The following is a 17,263-nucleotide window of genomic DNA, read 5'->3' as shown; positions in this document are numbered from 1 at the left end:
TTATAAGTTCTTAGCAACAGCAAAACCAACTCTTTCATTATCGTAATCAAAAACAGTGAAATATTTACGCATAAATGGATCACCTAATATAAATGTTTGTTTATCTATATCTCCTGGCATAATGTAAACCATACATAATGATTCATCAACTTCTTCTAATGTATCTAAGTAAAATTTTGGTTCTAATGTATATTTATTGTTTCCAGAATGAAATTCTAAGGTTGGTAATGATTTATTATCACATTCAGTTACATAAACTGGTAAAAATGGTACTTTAAAAATACCTGCATCCTTAAAGAACTTTTTAACAAATTCTGTTGGTGCAACAATTGTACTTGTACCACTATCAATAATAGCATTAGCTTTTTCAAAAGTATCATTTCCAAAAGTAATATCCAAATCTATTTGCCAGAATAAATCATGATTTAATTTTTCATATGTTATTTCTCCTTCATAAAACTTATCTTCTATTCCACCTATTGTTAAATAACCAGCATGTTTATCAAGAACTGGTAAATAAAAAGTAAATAATCCATGGTCTATTTTATTTTGATTTTTTAATTCTACAACTATGGGACTTATTTTTCCTAATGCTAAATCTTTCCATCCCAATCCTACTATACCGTCAAATGGTGAAGAGCTATAAATAGGTTCTAAATCATCTGTATCTGTTACTTCAATAAATTTATATGGGAGTGACAAATGACCTATTGTAACTAAATCTTTGCTAAAGAATCCCTTAATAGATCCAGAACCATAAGTTATCTCGGCTTTTTCTCCATCTTCTTCATATGTTTTTGACTTAGATGAATCGTATATATGTTTTGTAGTGCATCCTTTAGAGCTACATTTAGTACTAGGTACCCATAAATTTGCTGAACCTGTATCAAATATAAAAGTAAATTTTTGTTTATCATCTCCTACTTCTGCTTCCCCATAAAACATTACATTTGAGACTTCATCTAATTCTACTGAATCATTTTCATTTCCTAAATAATTTTCTGTTAAATATCCTGAGTTAAGAAATTTGAATGTTTCCTTTATATAGTTTTTCAATTTTTTGTTTATTAATGTTTTTAAAACTTTTTCTTGGGATCTTTCAATTTTAACTGCTATAGTTAAATATTCTGTGTTTTGAAGAACTTCATTCAATTTATTATTAGAAAAATAATAGTTTTCAACAAGGAAAAAAGCAAATGCACCGGTCAAAAGTATGAAGAGTACTAAATAAAGTATTCGTAACTTTTTCTGAAATTTAAAAAATTTTAAGTTATTAGCCTTCAACCTTTCAAAAGCCGAAGTGCTCTTAATCAAGCTATTGGAATAATCTTGCTCTTTTATGGTAATATCCATATTCAAATAGAATTTAAAACAAAACTTTTTATTCTAAATAAATAATTTTTTTCTATCGTAAAAAATTATGCTCAATAAAATATAAAAGTGTAAATATTTACCCTTAGTGCACAAATAATATATGTATATACTTTAATTACCTTTAATCTGAAAAATTCTGAAAAAAAAAAATTAAAAGTATAATAATTAAAAAAAACAATATTCCATTAAAAATTAAAATTTACATTTAAAAAATTATTCTTACAGATATTAAAATGGTATATTTCCAAAAAGTATTTACGTTACTCTATTAAAGCAGTAATGTTTATAAATTATTTTTTCAAACAAATTTTTAAAGAGTTAAAAAAAAAAAAAAAAAAAAAAAGGAAAAGGAATGTATGTATATCTCACTGTAGAGGGAAAATAAAAATTATATATAAATTTTATTAAAAAATCCTTTTAATAATTTAGAATAATTATAGTAATTTATTATAAATTATTTTAAGGAAATCTTCGTTTATATGCTAGATATCTTTTTTATTTTTAGTAGCATGGAAATTAATCTAATAAAAACTAACAGTAATTAATTTTATTTTAAAAATTATATTTACAAATTTTTTTTTTGTAAGTTAAAAATGAAAAGATAGATATGGCATGTACGTTTCTTAAAAGGCGTACTAGATGTATTAAATTTCATTAGTTATTCAAGAATATTACATATAAAAAGAATAAAAGGAAAGAAAAAAAACTATATTAAAAATGAGAAAAAAGATATAGTTAAATAAACTACAAACTGTATATTGTGCATGGGTTTGAAGTGCAGTTCATGCAAAAAAAAAAAAAAAAAAAAAAAAAAAAAAAAAAAAAATAGCATAAGTTAAAAAACAAAAGAGAGTAATGCAAATTTTTATAACAAAAAATGATTTTAAGGAGAGGAAAAAAGAGATAATATATTCCTATATTTTCTTTTTTTTTATTCGGTTTTACATAATATAAATAAAATTTTGAGTTATTTATGCACCATACATTTCTTATGTAAAAAAAAAAAATATAAAATTATGAAAATATAAAAAGTAAATTATATATTTTCTTATTTCATCAAAAAAATATCTCGTGATATAAATTTTTGATATTATTAAATTTTTGAACTTTTGATCTTTATTATAAATTTTGTTCTTTTTTTTCCAACCTATAAATTTAATTATATCGTAGAAATAATACTGTTTTATATAAAAAGATACACCTGAAAAAAAAATTTTTTTAAATTGTAACTTAAGTAATAAAAAATAAATAAAAAAATATAATAAAAAAATATAACTATAAAAAAATATTATAATATGTAAATGTAACAATAAAAAGATATATCATAAAAAAATAAATTAAAATATTAGTTTAACAATAAAGAGATATAACGTCAAAAAATTTAATAATAAAAAATGTAGCTTCTAAAAATTTTCTAATAAAAAATTTCAATAATTAGAAATTATGGCAAAAAAAAAAAAAAAAAAAAAAAATAGTAAAAAAACATAAAAATAAACAACACACATAAAAATATATGTAAAAAACTTAATAAAAAAATATAAAAGAAATAATATAGAAAAAATGCTGCTATGAAAAAAATTAAAATAAATTATAGCATAATATAATAATAATTAAATACAATGATAAACATGTAAAATAAAAATATTTTCCAAAATAAAATTCATATTATTCATATTTTAAAAAAAAAAAAAAAAAAAAAAATTAAAATAATTAAATATTCTAGCATTATTTGTTATTAAGCATATTTTGTGCTTTTCTTAACTTACCTTTATAATAATATAAATAGTTATTTTTATAGATGTATATATATATTGAGCATTTCTTAAATATTACCATAAGGTGTACCTAAAAATTTAAACTTGTAATTTTTTAAAAGCCTTACAATAATGTATTCCATATTCTGTAGAATAATAAGTTCCTAAAAGTAAAAAAACGTAAATAAAATATATATTGATTACTATTTTGTCATAAATATAAAATTTTATAATATTATGGTATAAAATAATTTTTCTTTCTTTAAAATAAGTAAGCCTTGATAAAATTAATAAACTATTAAATTCACTTAATTTTAAGGATGCGTATATTTTTATTTCATATATGAAGTCATATAAAAATTAAAATTTTTAGTGCACATATAAATGCATGTAAATTTTAAAGTTAAAATGTATTTATATTCTACTTTATTTTATATATATATATACGTTACAATCATACCTGTTTCTGCATCAAATATACAGGCTAAATCAGATGACATAATATGATATGATGATGAATTACTAGATGGACTTAAAACTTTTTGATCTTTAATATCAATAAATGACCATTTGCATTTATATGACGGATCTTTCTTTTTTTTTTCTTTCTCTTCCTTACTTATTTTGAATTTAATAGGAACATGTAAGTATGAAATGGGTGCATTATCTTTATTCAAACGAAGGTCAAATGAATATTCATATTTAATTAATTGGTCATGTGCTATTAAATAGATTTCTATATCTGTAATATTTGGCTTTCTTGCAGTAATAAGAAAATCCTTTTTATAATCCAATGAGCATGCTACTGGGGAGTAGCTATCCAACTCTATGGAAATATGTATCTTTGGTGGTACAATCAAAAGAGCAATTACATTTGGTTTTAAATTGCATAAAAGTCCTTTAGATATTTCAGCATATTTTGGTACGATCATTGTACCCCATGAAAAAAAATGTATAAAATAGTTATATTTACCGTTACTTACTGGAAGTTTTGGTAATTTCATCACACTAAATTCTTGATTTTGCTCATAATCACCATATAACAAAGCTAAGTTATTAATTGGGTGGCAGCAGCAAAATCCTTCGGAAAAGTTTATACACTCTACTTTAAAAGAATCTGATTTGTTCACCTTACTTATAACCAAGCATTTATCTGGTATCATTCTAACAAATATATTACCTTCATTTAGAATAAAAACTGTAGGCCTCCAAATTTTTGGTAAAACTGGAAGTCGTTGAGAAGAATTCCATGTAATTATGTTTTTTGTAATAGGCATTTTTATTAATATTTTTTCTTCTCCTTCAATACATAATATTACGTCGCTTTTTCTATACACCTTGATGTCATACTTTCCACCTAATGAAGCTTCTAATTCTACTGGTATAGAATTTTCTTCAACTGGATCTAATGTAAGAATTCTTTCATCATCAAATATTGTCTTTTTAAGATTTAAGGGTTTTTCTAATGCTGTCCATGAAGTTCCATCAAAGTAATGAGTAGAAGTAAATATTTTAGCTTTTTTTATAAGATTATAATTTTGTGGTTCTTCAAAATGTTCAGTACTATTTATTGCTTGGAATGGTTTAATAGAATTCTGAGCATTTTCACCTTCCATCTTTCTTTAAATTTTTTTCAATTATCTATAGTTTTAATTAAACTTATAATTTTTAAATTTTTTAAATTTGTTATATATTTAATATATATATTTTGATATATATACTTTTTGGTAAATGATGAGATTATTTTTAAACTAAATTAGCTAAAAACAGTAAAAAAAAAATAAAAATTTGTATATATAAAATTTTTCATATATTTCTTTTTTATGAAGAATTAAACTATAGGTGTATTAAATTTCTTTTAAAAAATTATGTTATTTTTTATGAACATGTTAATAATATTTAAAATTTTTATTTATTTTTATTTTTTAATTTTTACAACAGCTTTATTCAATATTGTAGCAAGACAAGTTATATTTATTAAATCTTTTAATTCTTTGTACATGCATTTTAAAAATGAAAAAATGTTTATTATATAATATTTTATTAATTGTTCAGAATGGCGAGAATATTTAATTTTAATTTTGCACGATACATAAGATTTTATGTAAGAAATATTTTTTACTTTCCATATATGTTTTAAGTTTCATATAATTTTTTATATAAACTTTATATTTACTTAAATCAGTTTTTTTTTTCATTTAGCATCATTTATTGAATAAATGTCTCATTTTGTTTTTATCATATTTATGCTCAAGATATTTGTTCTAGATAATTATTTTTTATTAAAACACCTGTTCAGTCTTTTCGTTTAAGTCTATGAAAATGAATGTTGCTTGAAATTTTTATTTGAATGCATTATTACATTTAAATTTTTATCTTTCATATAAGAAAAGTTTTCAAAAAAAAAATAAAATGAAAATTAGTATATTAAAAATGGACTTTTATATTATGCTGCATGTGTGTATTTTTTGGTAATAACTCTTATATATACATAATTTATTGACATGAATATTACCATTTGTTACTCAAAGAAATAAAAAAAAAAATAAATGAGAAATAGATATTCTTAAAATTATAAAATATATATTGAGAATTTCAATTATAATTTATTTTTTTTCACAAATATCATAGAAAAGAAAAAAAATAATTATTGATAAATCTTCATAAAAGCAAAAAAAAAAATTGTTGTAAATTGTAGGTCTTGTTACTTTTAAGTATATGTAACTTCAAAAATAGAAACATTGCTATCTTCAATAAAATAAAAACTATTAATTTTTTTCTCTACATATTTGTTATAAGTTTAATTATTAATAATAGATAAAATATATATTCCTTCAAAAATTACAATAAATATGTTTTCCCCTATATGTGTTATATACAAAAGAATTTATACATTTTATAAATGTTCTTAATTTTAGAAACTAAATTACCTTTATTCTTATATTTATTATCCTACCTTAAGCTTTATATAAAATTTCAACGTATTATTTTATTTAAAAAATTAGAAAAATAAACAATTGGAGTTTTTTAAAAAAAATAAGTTTCCATATAACAAATAATTACTTGTGCTTAAAGTGTGCAATTTTTTTTTCTTTTGGAATGAATATAGTAAAACACAATATATAAAGAAAAATAGAATTTACTTCCTATTTTTAATAAAAGAAAATAAGAAGAAAAAATAGAGTTTATAGTAGAACCATAGCAAAAAATTAAGTAAAATTTTCATATTACAATTCTAGAAAAAAATTCCTACATACATAAATATTAAAAAATAAGATAATGAATATAATTTTCCATTTAATAAAAATTTCTTTAATATTTCAAATTAAAAAATAAAATTTGAAAATATTTCTATTGTAACAATATTTATACTTAGAATATTAGAGTAATCTTGCATGAACTTACATTTTTTTCTTATCTTAATTATTGCACTGCTTTATTGTATATAACATTTTTTTTTTTTTTTTGAGTTTACCTATATTTTTTATTTCTAATAATTTTTCATTTAAGTTTAAATTATTCTTTAAATTTAATATCACAAAAAATAAAATATAAAATGTATATATATAATATCTTTTCTTTAAAAGAACTTTTTTTTTTTTTTCTATTATTTGACTAGTTTTATAATATGTTATAAACTAGTTAAGTTGTAGTTCATTCAAATGTTTAAGAAGCATCAATAAAATATGATGAGTAACAAGATTAAAAAAAAAAAAAAAAGAACTGAATAACTACATAAAGGTGAAAAAAAATAATTAAAGAATATACTAATAAATAAAGCTAATACAAATCTACACATTTTAAGAAATTATCTTATTTAGAGAATAAAAAAAAAAATTGATATATTTGTGATAAGAAAAAAATATATACATACATTACAGAATAGTTAGAAGTATTAGTTTAGATAGGATAATTCCCCATAAGGAAAAGAAAAAAAAAAAAAAATATCAAATTACTCTAAAGAGATGAAGATAAACAAATTTTCATCTAAATATAAGAAACTAAGAAATTGTAGGTGTACTAAAGAAAAAATTTCTTGTGAAAAAAAAAAATATTCTTTAATATATAAAGAAACGGAAAATTATATTGATCCAAAAATAAAAAATAAAAATTTTCAAGAAACTAAACAATTCATTAATGTAAAACTTAATGATTCTGAAAAAAATGACATAAATAATGATTATTTTAAAGAGAATAAGATTCTGAACAAACACTATGAGAATAATAAGATAGGTGGAAATGAAAAATATAATAAACTTTTTTTTGATATTCAAAATAATAGAAAAAAAAAAACTAACATTAAAGTTTTTCATGAAAATAATTATGTGCCTAGTTGTGGTAATGAAATAAATAACAATGTTTCACCTAGTAAAATTAAAACTTTTAAAAAATTAGAACCATTTGAAGCAGAACCAAATGAATTCCAGACGAGATATGATAATAAAATGTGTAAAAATACTTATAAACTAAAGAATCCATATGAAAAAAATGAAAAAAATTATGAAATTAGAGAAAATTACATAAATGATGAAAGTGGTAAAAATATTTCAATTGAAAATCAAATACATAATAATGAAACTGTAAGTAACTTCAAAAACAAAAGTATCAAAAAAAATTATTATATTGATAGAATTAAAAGTAATAATATAAATAATTCTAAAGACTACAATAAAGAATGTAATAAAAAAAAAAAAAATCAAAAGGATTATATCAAAAAATTCAAGTTAAATTTCCCTAAAAAATATGTTTCAACGGGGGGAATGAGTTCATTGAAATTAGAAGACAACATAATTTCTGGATTGTTAAAGAATAGATATGAAGGAAATGAAGAAAATTTTGAATTTTTAATAAATACCAAAATAAAAAAAGAGAATGAAAAGTTGAATAAATATTCAAAAGAATTGCCAAATGAAATAATATTTAGTGGAAATATTATAAATATTGAAAATGAAAATAAAATAGAGAAAAGAAGAAATGAAAGTGAAAATAAAATCGAGAGAAAGACAGTTTATTCCGTACCTATGAATAACTCATTAATGGAAAAAGTTAAAAGTAATATAAAAGAAAATATAGATTTTGAGAATTCTTATAAAGATGAAAAAAATAAACAAAATTCAAGTTCTTATTCTGACGAAAGTTCATTATATGAAATTTCTATATTAGGAGAACTGAGTTTAAACTTTGAATCAAGTAGTAACGAAAATATAAAATCATCTATAATTAACTTAAAAGATGTTTCAAAAGATAATAATATAATTGAAAATAAGAATTACCAAAATAAAAAGAGTGATAATATTTCTACGGAAAATAGAATTAATATAATAAAAAAAAATATACATGATGAATGTCAAGTTCCAAATAGTACAAACAAAAATATATTACCTAAAATTAAAAATGAAAAAGGAATTAATGTTATGATTAACTATAATAATAAGAATTCAAAAATGCCTCATGTTCAAAGTTGTAATACTAATGATAAGTTTTTTTTAGTAGACGAAAGTGAATGCATTATAAATAGCCAGAAGAAAAAAAATAACAAGACAAGTGAAAGTTATGATCCAAAAATTGCAAATAATTTTAATTGTAACAAAAATGATATTTTTATAAAAAATGTGAAATTCACTAAAAAAAACATCAATACAAATGTAGAAAAGACAAAAATTGATAATACTGAAAGCTTGGGAAGAAATAAAAAAGATTTAAAAAAATTAGAAGAAAAAATATTTATGAATAATATAAATAAAGAAAAAGTAAAAAGAATCATAGAGCGAAACAAACCAGTAGATAGCAATTCATTAAAACGGAATTACCAGTTAATAACACGCAAGAAAGATAAAATAAACGGTTTATTTAATGATATTCATACTAGTGATTTATGTGAAACGTGTATGTGTAATAATAAAAATAATAATATAATCTTAAAAAAAAATAATTATTGTAAGTTAAGTAAAAATAAGAATGAATCGTATGATGACATTAATTATAATAAAAAAAAATATGATATAATTTTGAAAGATCTATTAGAATTAACCAAAAGAAAAAAAAGAGAAACACACTGTTTTGAGAATCATGAGATTCCTAATGGAATAGATGATAATAAAAATATTGAGAATAAAATAAAATGTAAAGAAAATATAAAAAAAAATTGTAAGATGAACATAATAAATGACTATGAAGAAAATAAAAAAGGAAAGACTACTTTTCCTAATGTAATAATGGAAAAAAGGGAAAATGAACATGTTGAAGATACTGATATTTTAGGAGTTACACGTAAACATAATGAAGAAAAAATTTGCAATTTTAATTACGAAAGTTTTGATAATACAAAATTTACTAAAGTTAATAGAAATGAATACATAAATAATGAAGAGGATAAGAATAAAATGGAAATGATGAAAGAAATGAATAATTTAAAACATTCAAAATTTATAGCATTAGAAGAAGATATGAAAATACTTACTGAATTATTAAAAAAAAAAAATGAGCAAAATGAAAAATTGAAATTACATTTACAGTTGCAGCAAAAAGAAATGCTTTCACTTTGGGAAAAATTACAATTCTGTGAAAAAAAGAAAAAACAAGAAAAAAATTGGAAGAATACTGTATTTTATCAAAATTTAATTAAAGTAAAGCCATCTAAAGTTATAGAAATCATTTTAAAAAATAATTTGGAGAACGAAAATGAATTTTTAGATAACACTCATTCATCATTAAAGAAACATAAAAATAATAATATTATTTCAAAAAATAATTTAACATATAATAATTATGGAATTAATTTAACAAATGAAAACAAAACACCATTTTTACGTAACTATAAGAAAAATAATTCTTATGAGATAAAAACAACAAAAAAAGATATTCATATTTTTAATCAAGATAAAGGTGTTTCTACCAATGCACAATTATTAAATGAAAATGAATTGTCTAATTTTGAAAATTTGAAAGATATTGAAATATCAAATAAAAAGGATTTTTCTACGTTTAGTAACTTGAATAAACAAATTTCAAGTATATCATTAAATGAAATGAAGCACATTGAATCAGATTTGTACAAATTAAAATCAACTTATGTTCTTCCAAATAAGGATAAAACAGATGAAATAATAACAACAGATATAAAATCAAATAATATAGATTCAAATAATTTTAACAAAATAAAATGTTTTGATCTTAAAGAAAACACCGTTAGTGTAAAAAAATTAAGAAATAAAATTAATATAAATGACTTACATTCAAATTATTTAATTAAAAACCAAAAAACTCCTTATTTTAATAATTCACATCATTTAAAAACATGTTGCACAAGATTAAATGCTAGTAACTCTGATGACTTAAATTCATGCATTTGTATATTCAATAATAACCATACAAATAAAATTTATAGAAGTAAATGTAAAGAAAATAGTATAGGTAGAAACTGTTCATCTATGTATGCAGGCAAAATTAAATGCTTTAAAAATTGTAAATTTTTATCAAACAATTTGTTTTTAACAAAAAAAAATGAGAATTATGAAGATAAAAATATATTTAAAAAAATTTTATATTTTATAAAAAATTACAGTATCAATAATGAAAAAAATAATAATTCTTTGAGAAGGCATAAATCAACAAATTCAAATTATTCATCAAAAAAAAAATTCTATAATAATCTTTATTGTAGATCACAATCTACTTGTAGCTCAAATCTTAATTTTTCAAAAAAACTTCAAGATAAGAATTATTTTGATTATTATATAAGAGATTCTAACACAAATTTAACTGGAAAAACAGTCACTAATGATGTTACATTAAAAAATGTTATAGGTTCTACTTTTGAAGGAACAAAAATAAAAAAAGAAAATGACTTACATAATAAAAAAGTTATGAATGATGCAGAGAAAAAAAATTTTAAAAACAGAATGAACATATCTGCTGTGAATAATTCATATAACAAAATCTTCATAAAAAAAGGAATTATAAAAAGTAATTATTCATATTATTTTAAAAATAATGTTAATAAGTCTTTTACATCAGATCCTAAAACTTTAAAAAATCATGAAATTGAAAACTTGATTAATGCTAAAAAGAGAATGAATATTCCATGTAAAATGGGTTTCAAAAATAATGAAAATTTATTAAAAATAAATAATTTCAGTCAAGGTATAAATTCTAAAATAGACAAAAAAATAACTAAAAATGATGTTAAAACACCTAAGTTAAAAAATAATTTTTCTAAAATGTTTGCAAAATATGATTATATGAATGACAAAAATCAAACAACTATAACTGATTTAAGTAAAATTAATATAAATCAAGAAGGAAAAAAAAAGGATAATAGCTGTAAAAAAAATGTTATAGAAAAAGGAACAAATATAAATAATATTTTAGAAAATCATCACAAAATAGATGAAACAGTTTGTCTCAAAAATTATTCTAAAAAAAGAAATAAAAGAAGTTATCAGGAAGGTGAACTTTATGATAATATAGAAATTCTTTTTAAAAAAAGTTATAAAGATACTGAAAACAGTAATGAAATTTATGATAACAATTCAAAAATAAGAAACAAAAATTATAAAATTGTAAATACAGAAGAAGAAATTAATGACAAAAGTATAGCACAAAAAGAATCTCATAATAATTTAAAAAAAATAGACAATGTAATGATTAAAGATGAAGGTATTAAAATTAAAAAAGAGAATTATAATAAATTAAACAGAAATGAAAAATATGTTTTCAAAAATGTTGATAAAATTTTAGATTCTACATCTTTTGAATTCTCTAATAGTATTCAAGAAGATACATCTAATTATTCTCTGAGTTCAAATGAAGAAGTATATTTGTGGAAAAAAAAAAAAAATAACAAAAAGCGGAAGTTTCTTAATTTTAAAAGATTTAAAAATTATAAGCTAAGGAAACAAATTAAAGGATGTATTAATGTTCATTTAATAAATCAAAATAAAGAAACAAATAGTTCTCAAGAAAATGTAATTAAAAAAATAATTTTAAATTACAAAAACATGAAATTAAAGAAAAATATACATAATGATGAAAAAAATGCAAAAGAAGGTGATATATGTAAAAATATTATAGGATGTAATTTACAAAATCATGAAAAAAAGAGAGAAAATATGTCCATAAATGATGAAAAAGATAATTTTAAAGCAATTAATGAATGTGAAAGTACAGAAATTGTAAGTGATGAATATGAAAATATGCAAATAAAAAATAATGAAAATATAAACGCTTATTTAAAATTGATAAGTGATAAAAATGAAAAAAAAAAAAAAAAACAAAAAAGCTTAAGAAAAAAAGAAATAAAAGGTAAAATAAATAATATATTATATTCATCCACTAATTGTATTTTACCTGATCCAAAAATAAGTTTTCTTCAAAATGATGAATCTTTTATAATTGTTGAATATCCAAACATAAAATATTATATAAAATGTCATTAAAAAATAAGTAAAACATTTCTTATTTTTCATTTCCTGTTAACATATTTGGAATACCTATAAATGTAAATATATATATATATATATAATGTAATTATAATTTATTAGTTAAAAAACTGTATAAATATATACCATCTTTTATTGGAAAGGAAATGCTACATTTGGGGCATACTAAGGTGCCTTCCATTATATGAACCTACAATGAAAAATTATTTTTTAGTATTTTTATCTCATTTTATGAAATATATTTTACTTTATATGTTTTATTTAAATTACTAGATGGATAATTACATTTTTTTAATTTTATAAATACCTTAAAAAGAGCATGATGAATTGAGTTTAAAAACTCTTCATTTTCTAAGTGTTCACTAGAATAACTAGATAACAGATTTATTCCTAACTAAAAAAAAAAAAAAAAAAAAAAAAAAAAAATATATATATATAGTTTAAAAATACATATATTAGCATTTTACATAAACATAAAAAATAAAACAAGAATAAAAAATTTACTTGTTTAGCCGTATTATATAAAACATCATAATCAACTTTACTCAATACATTTTTTACAAATTCTATATTCATTTCTTGATCTAAAATTTTTATATTTTCTTCAGAATTATTGTCTAATTTTATTATCAATGGATAACCTTCTGTACACTGAGTTTCATTACTAAAAAAAAATATTACATATATTATTTTTTTTTTTATCAATTTTTATAACACGTATATATGAATAAAGAACACAAAAAAAGGGACAACAAAAAAAAAAATAAAAATTAATGAATAAATAAATAATTCATAATTAATATATATATGAAAAAAGAAAAAATCATTTGCTATAAATACATTTTTTTATCAACTTTTTTTTATTTTATATTTCTTATGTATTTTCCATTTTTTAAAAATATTAAATATTTTTTTAAGTGTTTGATAATTAATAATAAGTATAATATTTTATTAATTATTTTAAATATAGTATATAATTATTATCTTTTTCTTATATCTTTTTTTAACTAATATCTGTATATGTATATTTTTTTTTTCCATTTATTTCTATATTATATTAACTTTACTAACCACTTCAAAAAATTATGCGTAAGGAGTCTCATAGTTTTATAATATTAAAAATAATATTAAAAAAGTTTACGTTAAAGTGTCTATTACAAAAATCAAAATTTACTAATTTTTTTGTAATTGTAATAAAAATAAGAAATAACATAAACATAAACTTTCTATAAAGTTTTATTTATAAAAAAAAAAAAAAAAAAAAAATCACAAAAACTATTAGATAATTATGAACAAATTACAATTTGTGTTTTTATCTTTATTTTATCTTATTTATATCATAAATATATATAAATAAGAAATTATTTCAAATTTTTTTTTTAATATAAAAAAAATTTATTTCTTCATTAATATTATGTTATGTAAAAAGCTCATAACTTTTAAAATAATTTTTTTCTTTTTTTTTTTTATTTTTAATATTTATTAAGTATATATATGTATATAAACTTTTTTTAACTTTTTTTTTAAATTTTTTTACAATAAAAATGCTAATTTTTTTAAATTTTTACAAATGTAATTCAAAATATAATCATATTATATATAACAAAATTATTTAAATGTCTGTGTAAAATGAAAGATATACAAAAGGGTTATGTATTCAAATTAAATTTTTATAATTAAAATTTATTCATTTGCATTTGCATTCGTTTTTTTTTTTTTTTTTTTTTTTTTGTGTAATTGATATTTTTAATTTTTTGTTAATTTTGAAAATGAAAAGATATATTAATAATAACAAATTATATAACTTAAAAAAAGTTAAGGTAGAATGTGAATATGAAAACGAGTTAAAAAAAGAATGTACTTCAAGCATTTTTGATTTTAATAAAGTTTCAAAAAAGGAAGAGAATATAGATGAAAATAATTTGGAGAAGTTTAATATTTTTAATTTAGAAGAGAATGGTAAAAGAAGAAAAATTGATATTATGCATATATTTAATGAATTAAAAAATAGTACACAAATGAATGAAGATCTACTAAATCAAAATATAGACAAAAATCTAGTCCGAAACAAAAATGAGCTGGTTACTAAATGTATAAAAAATAATGTAAATAACAACATTAAAGATAAAAATAGTAATTCTAATGAAAATCTAAATAAAGATACATCAGTTGAGAAAATAGAAAATTGTAAAACAAAAAAAAGCAATAATCTGAATAAATACTATGAAAAAATAAATAATTTATTGAAAGAAATACACTTGAGTAAAATTGCTAGAAATAATAACAAAAATATAAAATATATGGCATAATTATGAAAAAAAATATATGAAATTTAGTATATGAAAATTTCAGACGAAAATTTTTTTTTTTTTTTACATATGCCAAAAAATATATATATATATATATAATTGCATCATATAAGAATATTATAATAAAAATTGCTATTACAAAAACTCATAAAATTTTTTTTTTTTTATTATTCTATTTTATTTTCAAACTTAAGAAAAAAAAAAAAAAAGAGGATGTTTTCATTTTTTTTGTTATTCTTAATATTTATCACCTTTTTTTTTGTGATTTTTTCTTTTTTTTATCCCTATTCACATTAAGAATTTGATATATAATATTTCTGTCTATTCTTCTGCATACGAATTTTCACTTATAAAAAGCAGAATTAACTTAATTTTTTTTTTTTTTTTTTAATTAATTCATTATTTAGAATATTTTAAAATCTACATATTTTTTTTTTTTTTTTTTTTTCTAACGTACATTATTCTACTACCAAATAATTAATAGATTAATATTATTAAGTTTAAAAAAAATTTTTTTTTCTATAATTGTACATATAAAAAAAAATTTGTTAAATTAAAAAATTTATAAAAAAAAATAAAGATAAATATAATGTTAAGATATATTAGTATTTTTTCGTATTTAAAAAAAAAAAAAAAAAAAAGAGATAAATGAAGATTATAAAAATTTTAAAAAAAATCAAAAAATATAAAATACAAAGCAAATGAATTATTGATTATTATATTTCAGAGAAAATCTATCCTAATGTCATAATATCCATTTCTTCTAAATCTCTAGTGTTCATTTTTTTTTTAATATCATTTTCCTCTTTATTGTATTTTTGAATTAGTTCTTTTAATTTGGAATTTTCTGCTATAGTATTTTCGTTATTATTTTTATCTTTCTGTATAACCTGTACTGTTCTATTTATTCTTCTTGGAGATAATGATCTAGACTTTTTTCTAGTTGATATATTTTCTACTTTTAGTGATAGAGATGATTTATATGAAGTTGGTCTTCTTGCATAATCTTTTCCAGTTGCAAGTGCTTTTTGACTTTCTATTTTTCTAAATTTACTAATTAATTCATCTTCTGTATTTTCATATTTTTCTTTCTTGTGTTTTCTTTTTATAGAACTAGATCTAGATATGGACCTATTTCTTCTTTTGTACGATTTTTCATGGGATCTTTTATTGTGCTTATTTATTGATATATCACGATGGGAAACATGGGATCTGTTATGAGAAGAATTTTTTTCTTCTTCACTTGTTCTTTTTCTTCTTCTTTCTCTACTTCTACTTTTCTCTCCTCTATTATTTTTTCTTCTACTTCTACTTCTACTTCTTCTCCTTCTTCTTCTGCTTCCACTTCTACTAACTCTTTTTTTACTTCTGTTATTTCTACTTCTACTTCTGTCTACACTATTATATTTGTTTATATCCTTCTCTTTTTTTGAATCTTTAATATCTAATTTTACATATCCTATATTAACCAACTTTTCATTTCCATCAATTTTTCTTATTCGGACGAAAACTTTATCTTTTCCATGATTTAATATACCTCCTATTTCTCCTTTTTCCCATTCACCACTAAAAATAATTTAAAAAAAAAAAAAAAAAAAAAAAAAAAAAACAAATAATAAAATAAAAAAAAAAATTACTTATACTTAAATTTTGAATTTATTACTTTACATAAGCTACAACAGGTTCACCTTTTACAAATTTAGATATTTTTTCTTTATTTTTTTTTAAACGTCTTCTATGATCATTTATAATCATTAGACGTGCACCATATATATTTTTTATTTTTATAGGTAATCTTGGTAATACTGCAAAAAATAAAAATATTATAAAATGAATAATCTATAAATAGATCATTTAAATGTGTAATTGAAAAAAAAAAAAAAAAAAAAAATAATGTATCTTATTAAATTACAATATTCATAAAATATATAAATTTAGAAGATAAAATTAACCTGTATTAAAATATTTATCGTCAGATAGCAAACTTTGCACATATTCTCCTATTGTTACTTTTTTTCTTTTATCTGCAGAAGCAATAAATTCTTCTTCATCTAATAAGTAAGATTCATACCATTGCCATAACTAATGAAAAATTAAAGAATAAATGAATAATATATAATATGAATAAAAAATGAAATAAGAATAAAAAAAAAAATAAAAGAAAAATAACATTAACTATAATGAAAATTTTTTTTTTTTTTTTTTTTTTTTTTTTTTATATTTACATTAGCTGGTGAATGAACATATCTCAAGTATAAAAAACCACATGCTCTAATATAACAGGAATCTTTATGATCTATTAAACCTTTGAGCTTTTAAAAATGAGAGAAAAATAAAACAATATAAAATGAATATAAGATATATATTATAAATAATATATTATATT

At 19.2% G+C, this 17,263-nt stretch overlaps 6 protein-coding genes across 6 annotated transcripts in view; 2 read left to right on the top strand and 4 right to left on the bottom strand.

The window, feature by feature from the left end:
* On the bottom strand, positions 1–1,353 carry PM4 (plasmepsin IV; the record flags this gene model as incomplete). Its single annotated transcript, XM_028671791.1, has 1 exon — positions 1–1,353. The coding sequence occupies one exon, from the start codon at positions 1,351–1,353 to the stop codon at positions 1–3; it is 1,353 nt and encodes a 450-aa protein (XP_028528408.1).
* A 1,874-nt stretch (positions 1,354–3,227) lies between these two features.
* On the bottom strand, positions 3,228–4,744 carry PGAL8A_00279600 (conserved Plasmodium protein, unknown function; the record flags this gene model as incomplete). The annotated part of the gene is made up of 2 exons (XM_028671790.1): positions 3,228–3,292; positions 3,589–4,744. 2 exons carry the CDS (start codon positions 4,742–4,744, stop codon positions 3,228–3,230), a joined length of 1,221 nt encoding a protein of 406 aa, XP_028528407.1.
* A 2,349-nt stretch (positions 4,745–7,093) lies between these two features.
* Positions 7,094–12,565, top strand: PGAL8A_00279500 (conserved Plasmodium protein, unknown function; the record flags this gene model as incomplete). The annotated part of the gene is made up of 1 exon (XM_028671789.1): positions 7,094–12,565. The coding sequence occupies one exon, from the start codon at positions 7,094–7,096 to the stop codon at positions 12,563–12,565; it is 5,472 nt and encodes a 1,823-aa protein (XP_028528406.1).
* A 19-nt stretch (positions 12,566–12,584) lies between these two features.
* Positions 12,585–13,671, bottom strand: PGAL8A_00279400 (tRNA m2G10 methyltransferase subunit, putative; the record flags this gene model as incomplete). Its single annotated transcript, XM_028671787.1, has 5 exons — positions 12,585–12,619; positions 12,695–12,758; positions 12,876–12,962; positions 13,073–13,232; positions 13,640–13,671. The coding sequence occupies 5 exons, from the start codon at positions 13,669–13,671 to the stop codon at positions 12,585–12,587; spliced, it is 378 nt and encodes a 125-aa protein (XP_028528405.1).
* Positions 13,672–14,337: 666 nt separating this feature from the next.
* Positions 14,338–14,877, top strand: PGAL8A_00279300 (conserved Plasmodium protein, unknown function; the record flags this gene model as incomplete). The annotated part of the gene is made up of 1 exon (XM_028671786.1): positions 14,338–14,877. The coding sequence occupies one exon, from the start codon at positions 14,338–14,340 to the stop codon at positions 14,875–14,877; it is 540 nt and encodes a 179-aa protein (XP_028528404.1).
* A 734-nt stretch (positions 14,878–15,611) lies between these two features.
* Positions 15,612–17,263, bottom strand: part of PRP38B (pre-mRNA-splicing factor 38B, putative) — a gene marked incomplete at both ends in the record, with an annotated part of 3,994 nt that continues 2,342 nt past the window's right edge. Inside the window, 3 exons of the mRNA XM_028671785.1 lie at positions 15,612–16,443; positions 16,541–16,682; positions 16,830–16,959. Of these exons, the coding sequence (XP_028528403.1) occupies positions 15,612–16,443; positions 16,541–16,682; positions 16,830–16,959 (1,104 nt within the window). The remainder of the gene's footprint in view (positions 16,444–16,540; positions 16,683–16,829; positions 16,960–17,263) is intronic.

This window comes from Plasmodium gallinaceum (assembly GCF_900005855.1).
Source record: "Plasmodium gallinaceum strain 8A genome assembly, contig: PGAL8A_v1_87, whole genome shotgun sequence".
Taxonomy (NCBI): domain Eukaryota; phylum Apicomplexa; class Aconoidasida; order Haemosporida; family Plasmodiidae; genus Plasmodium; species Plasmodium gallinaceum.
This window is presented reverse-complemented; position numbering and strand designations above follow the sequence as displayed.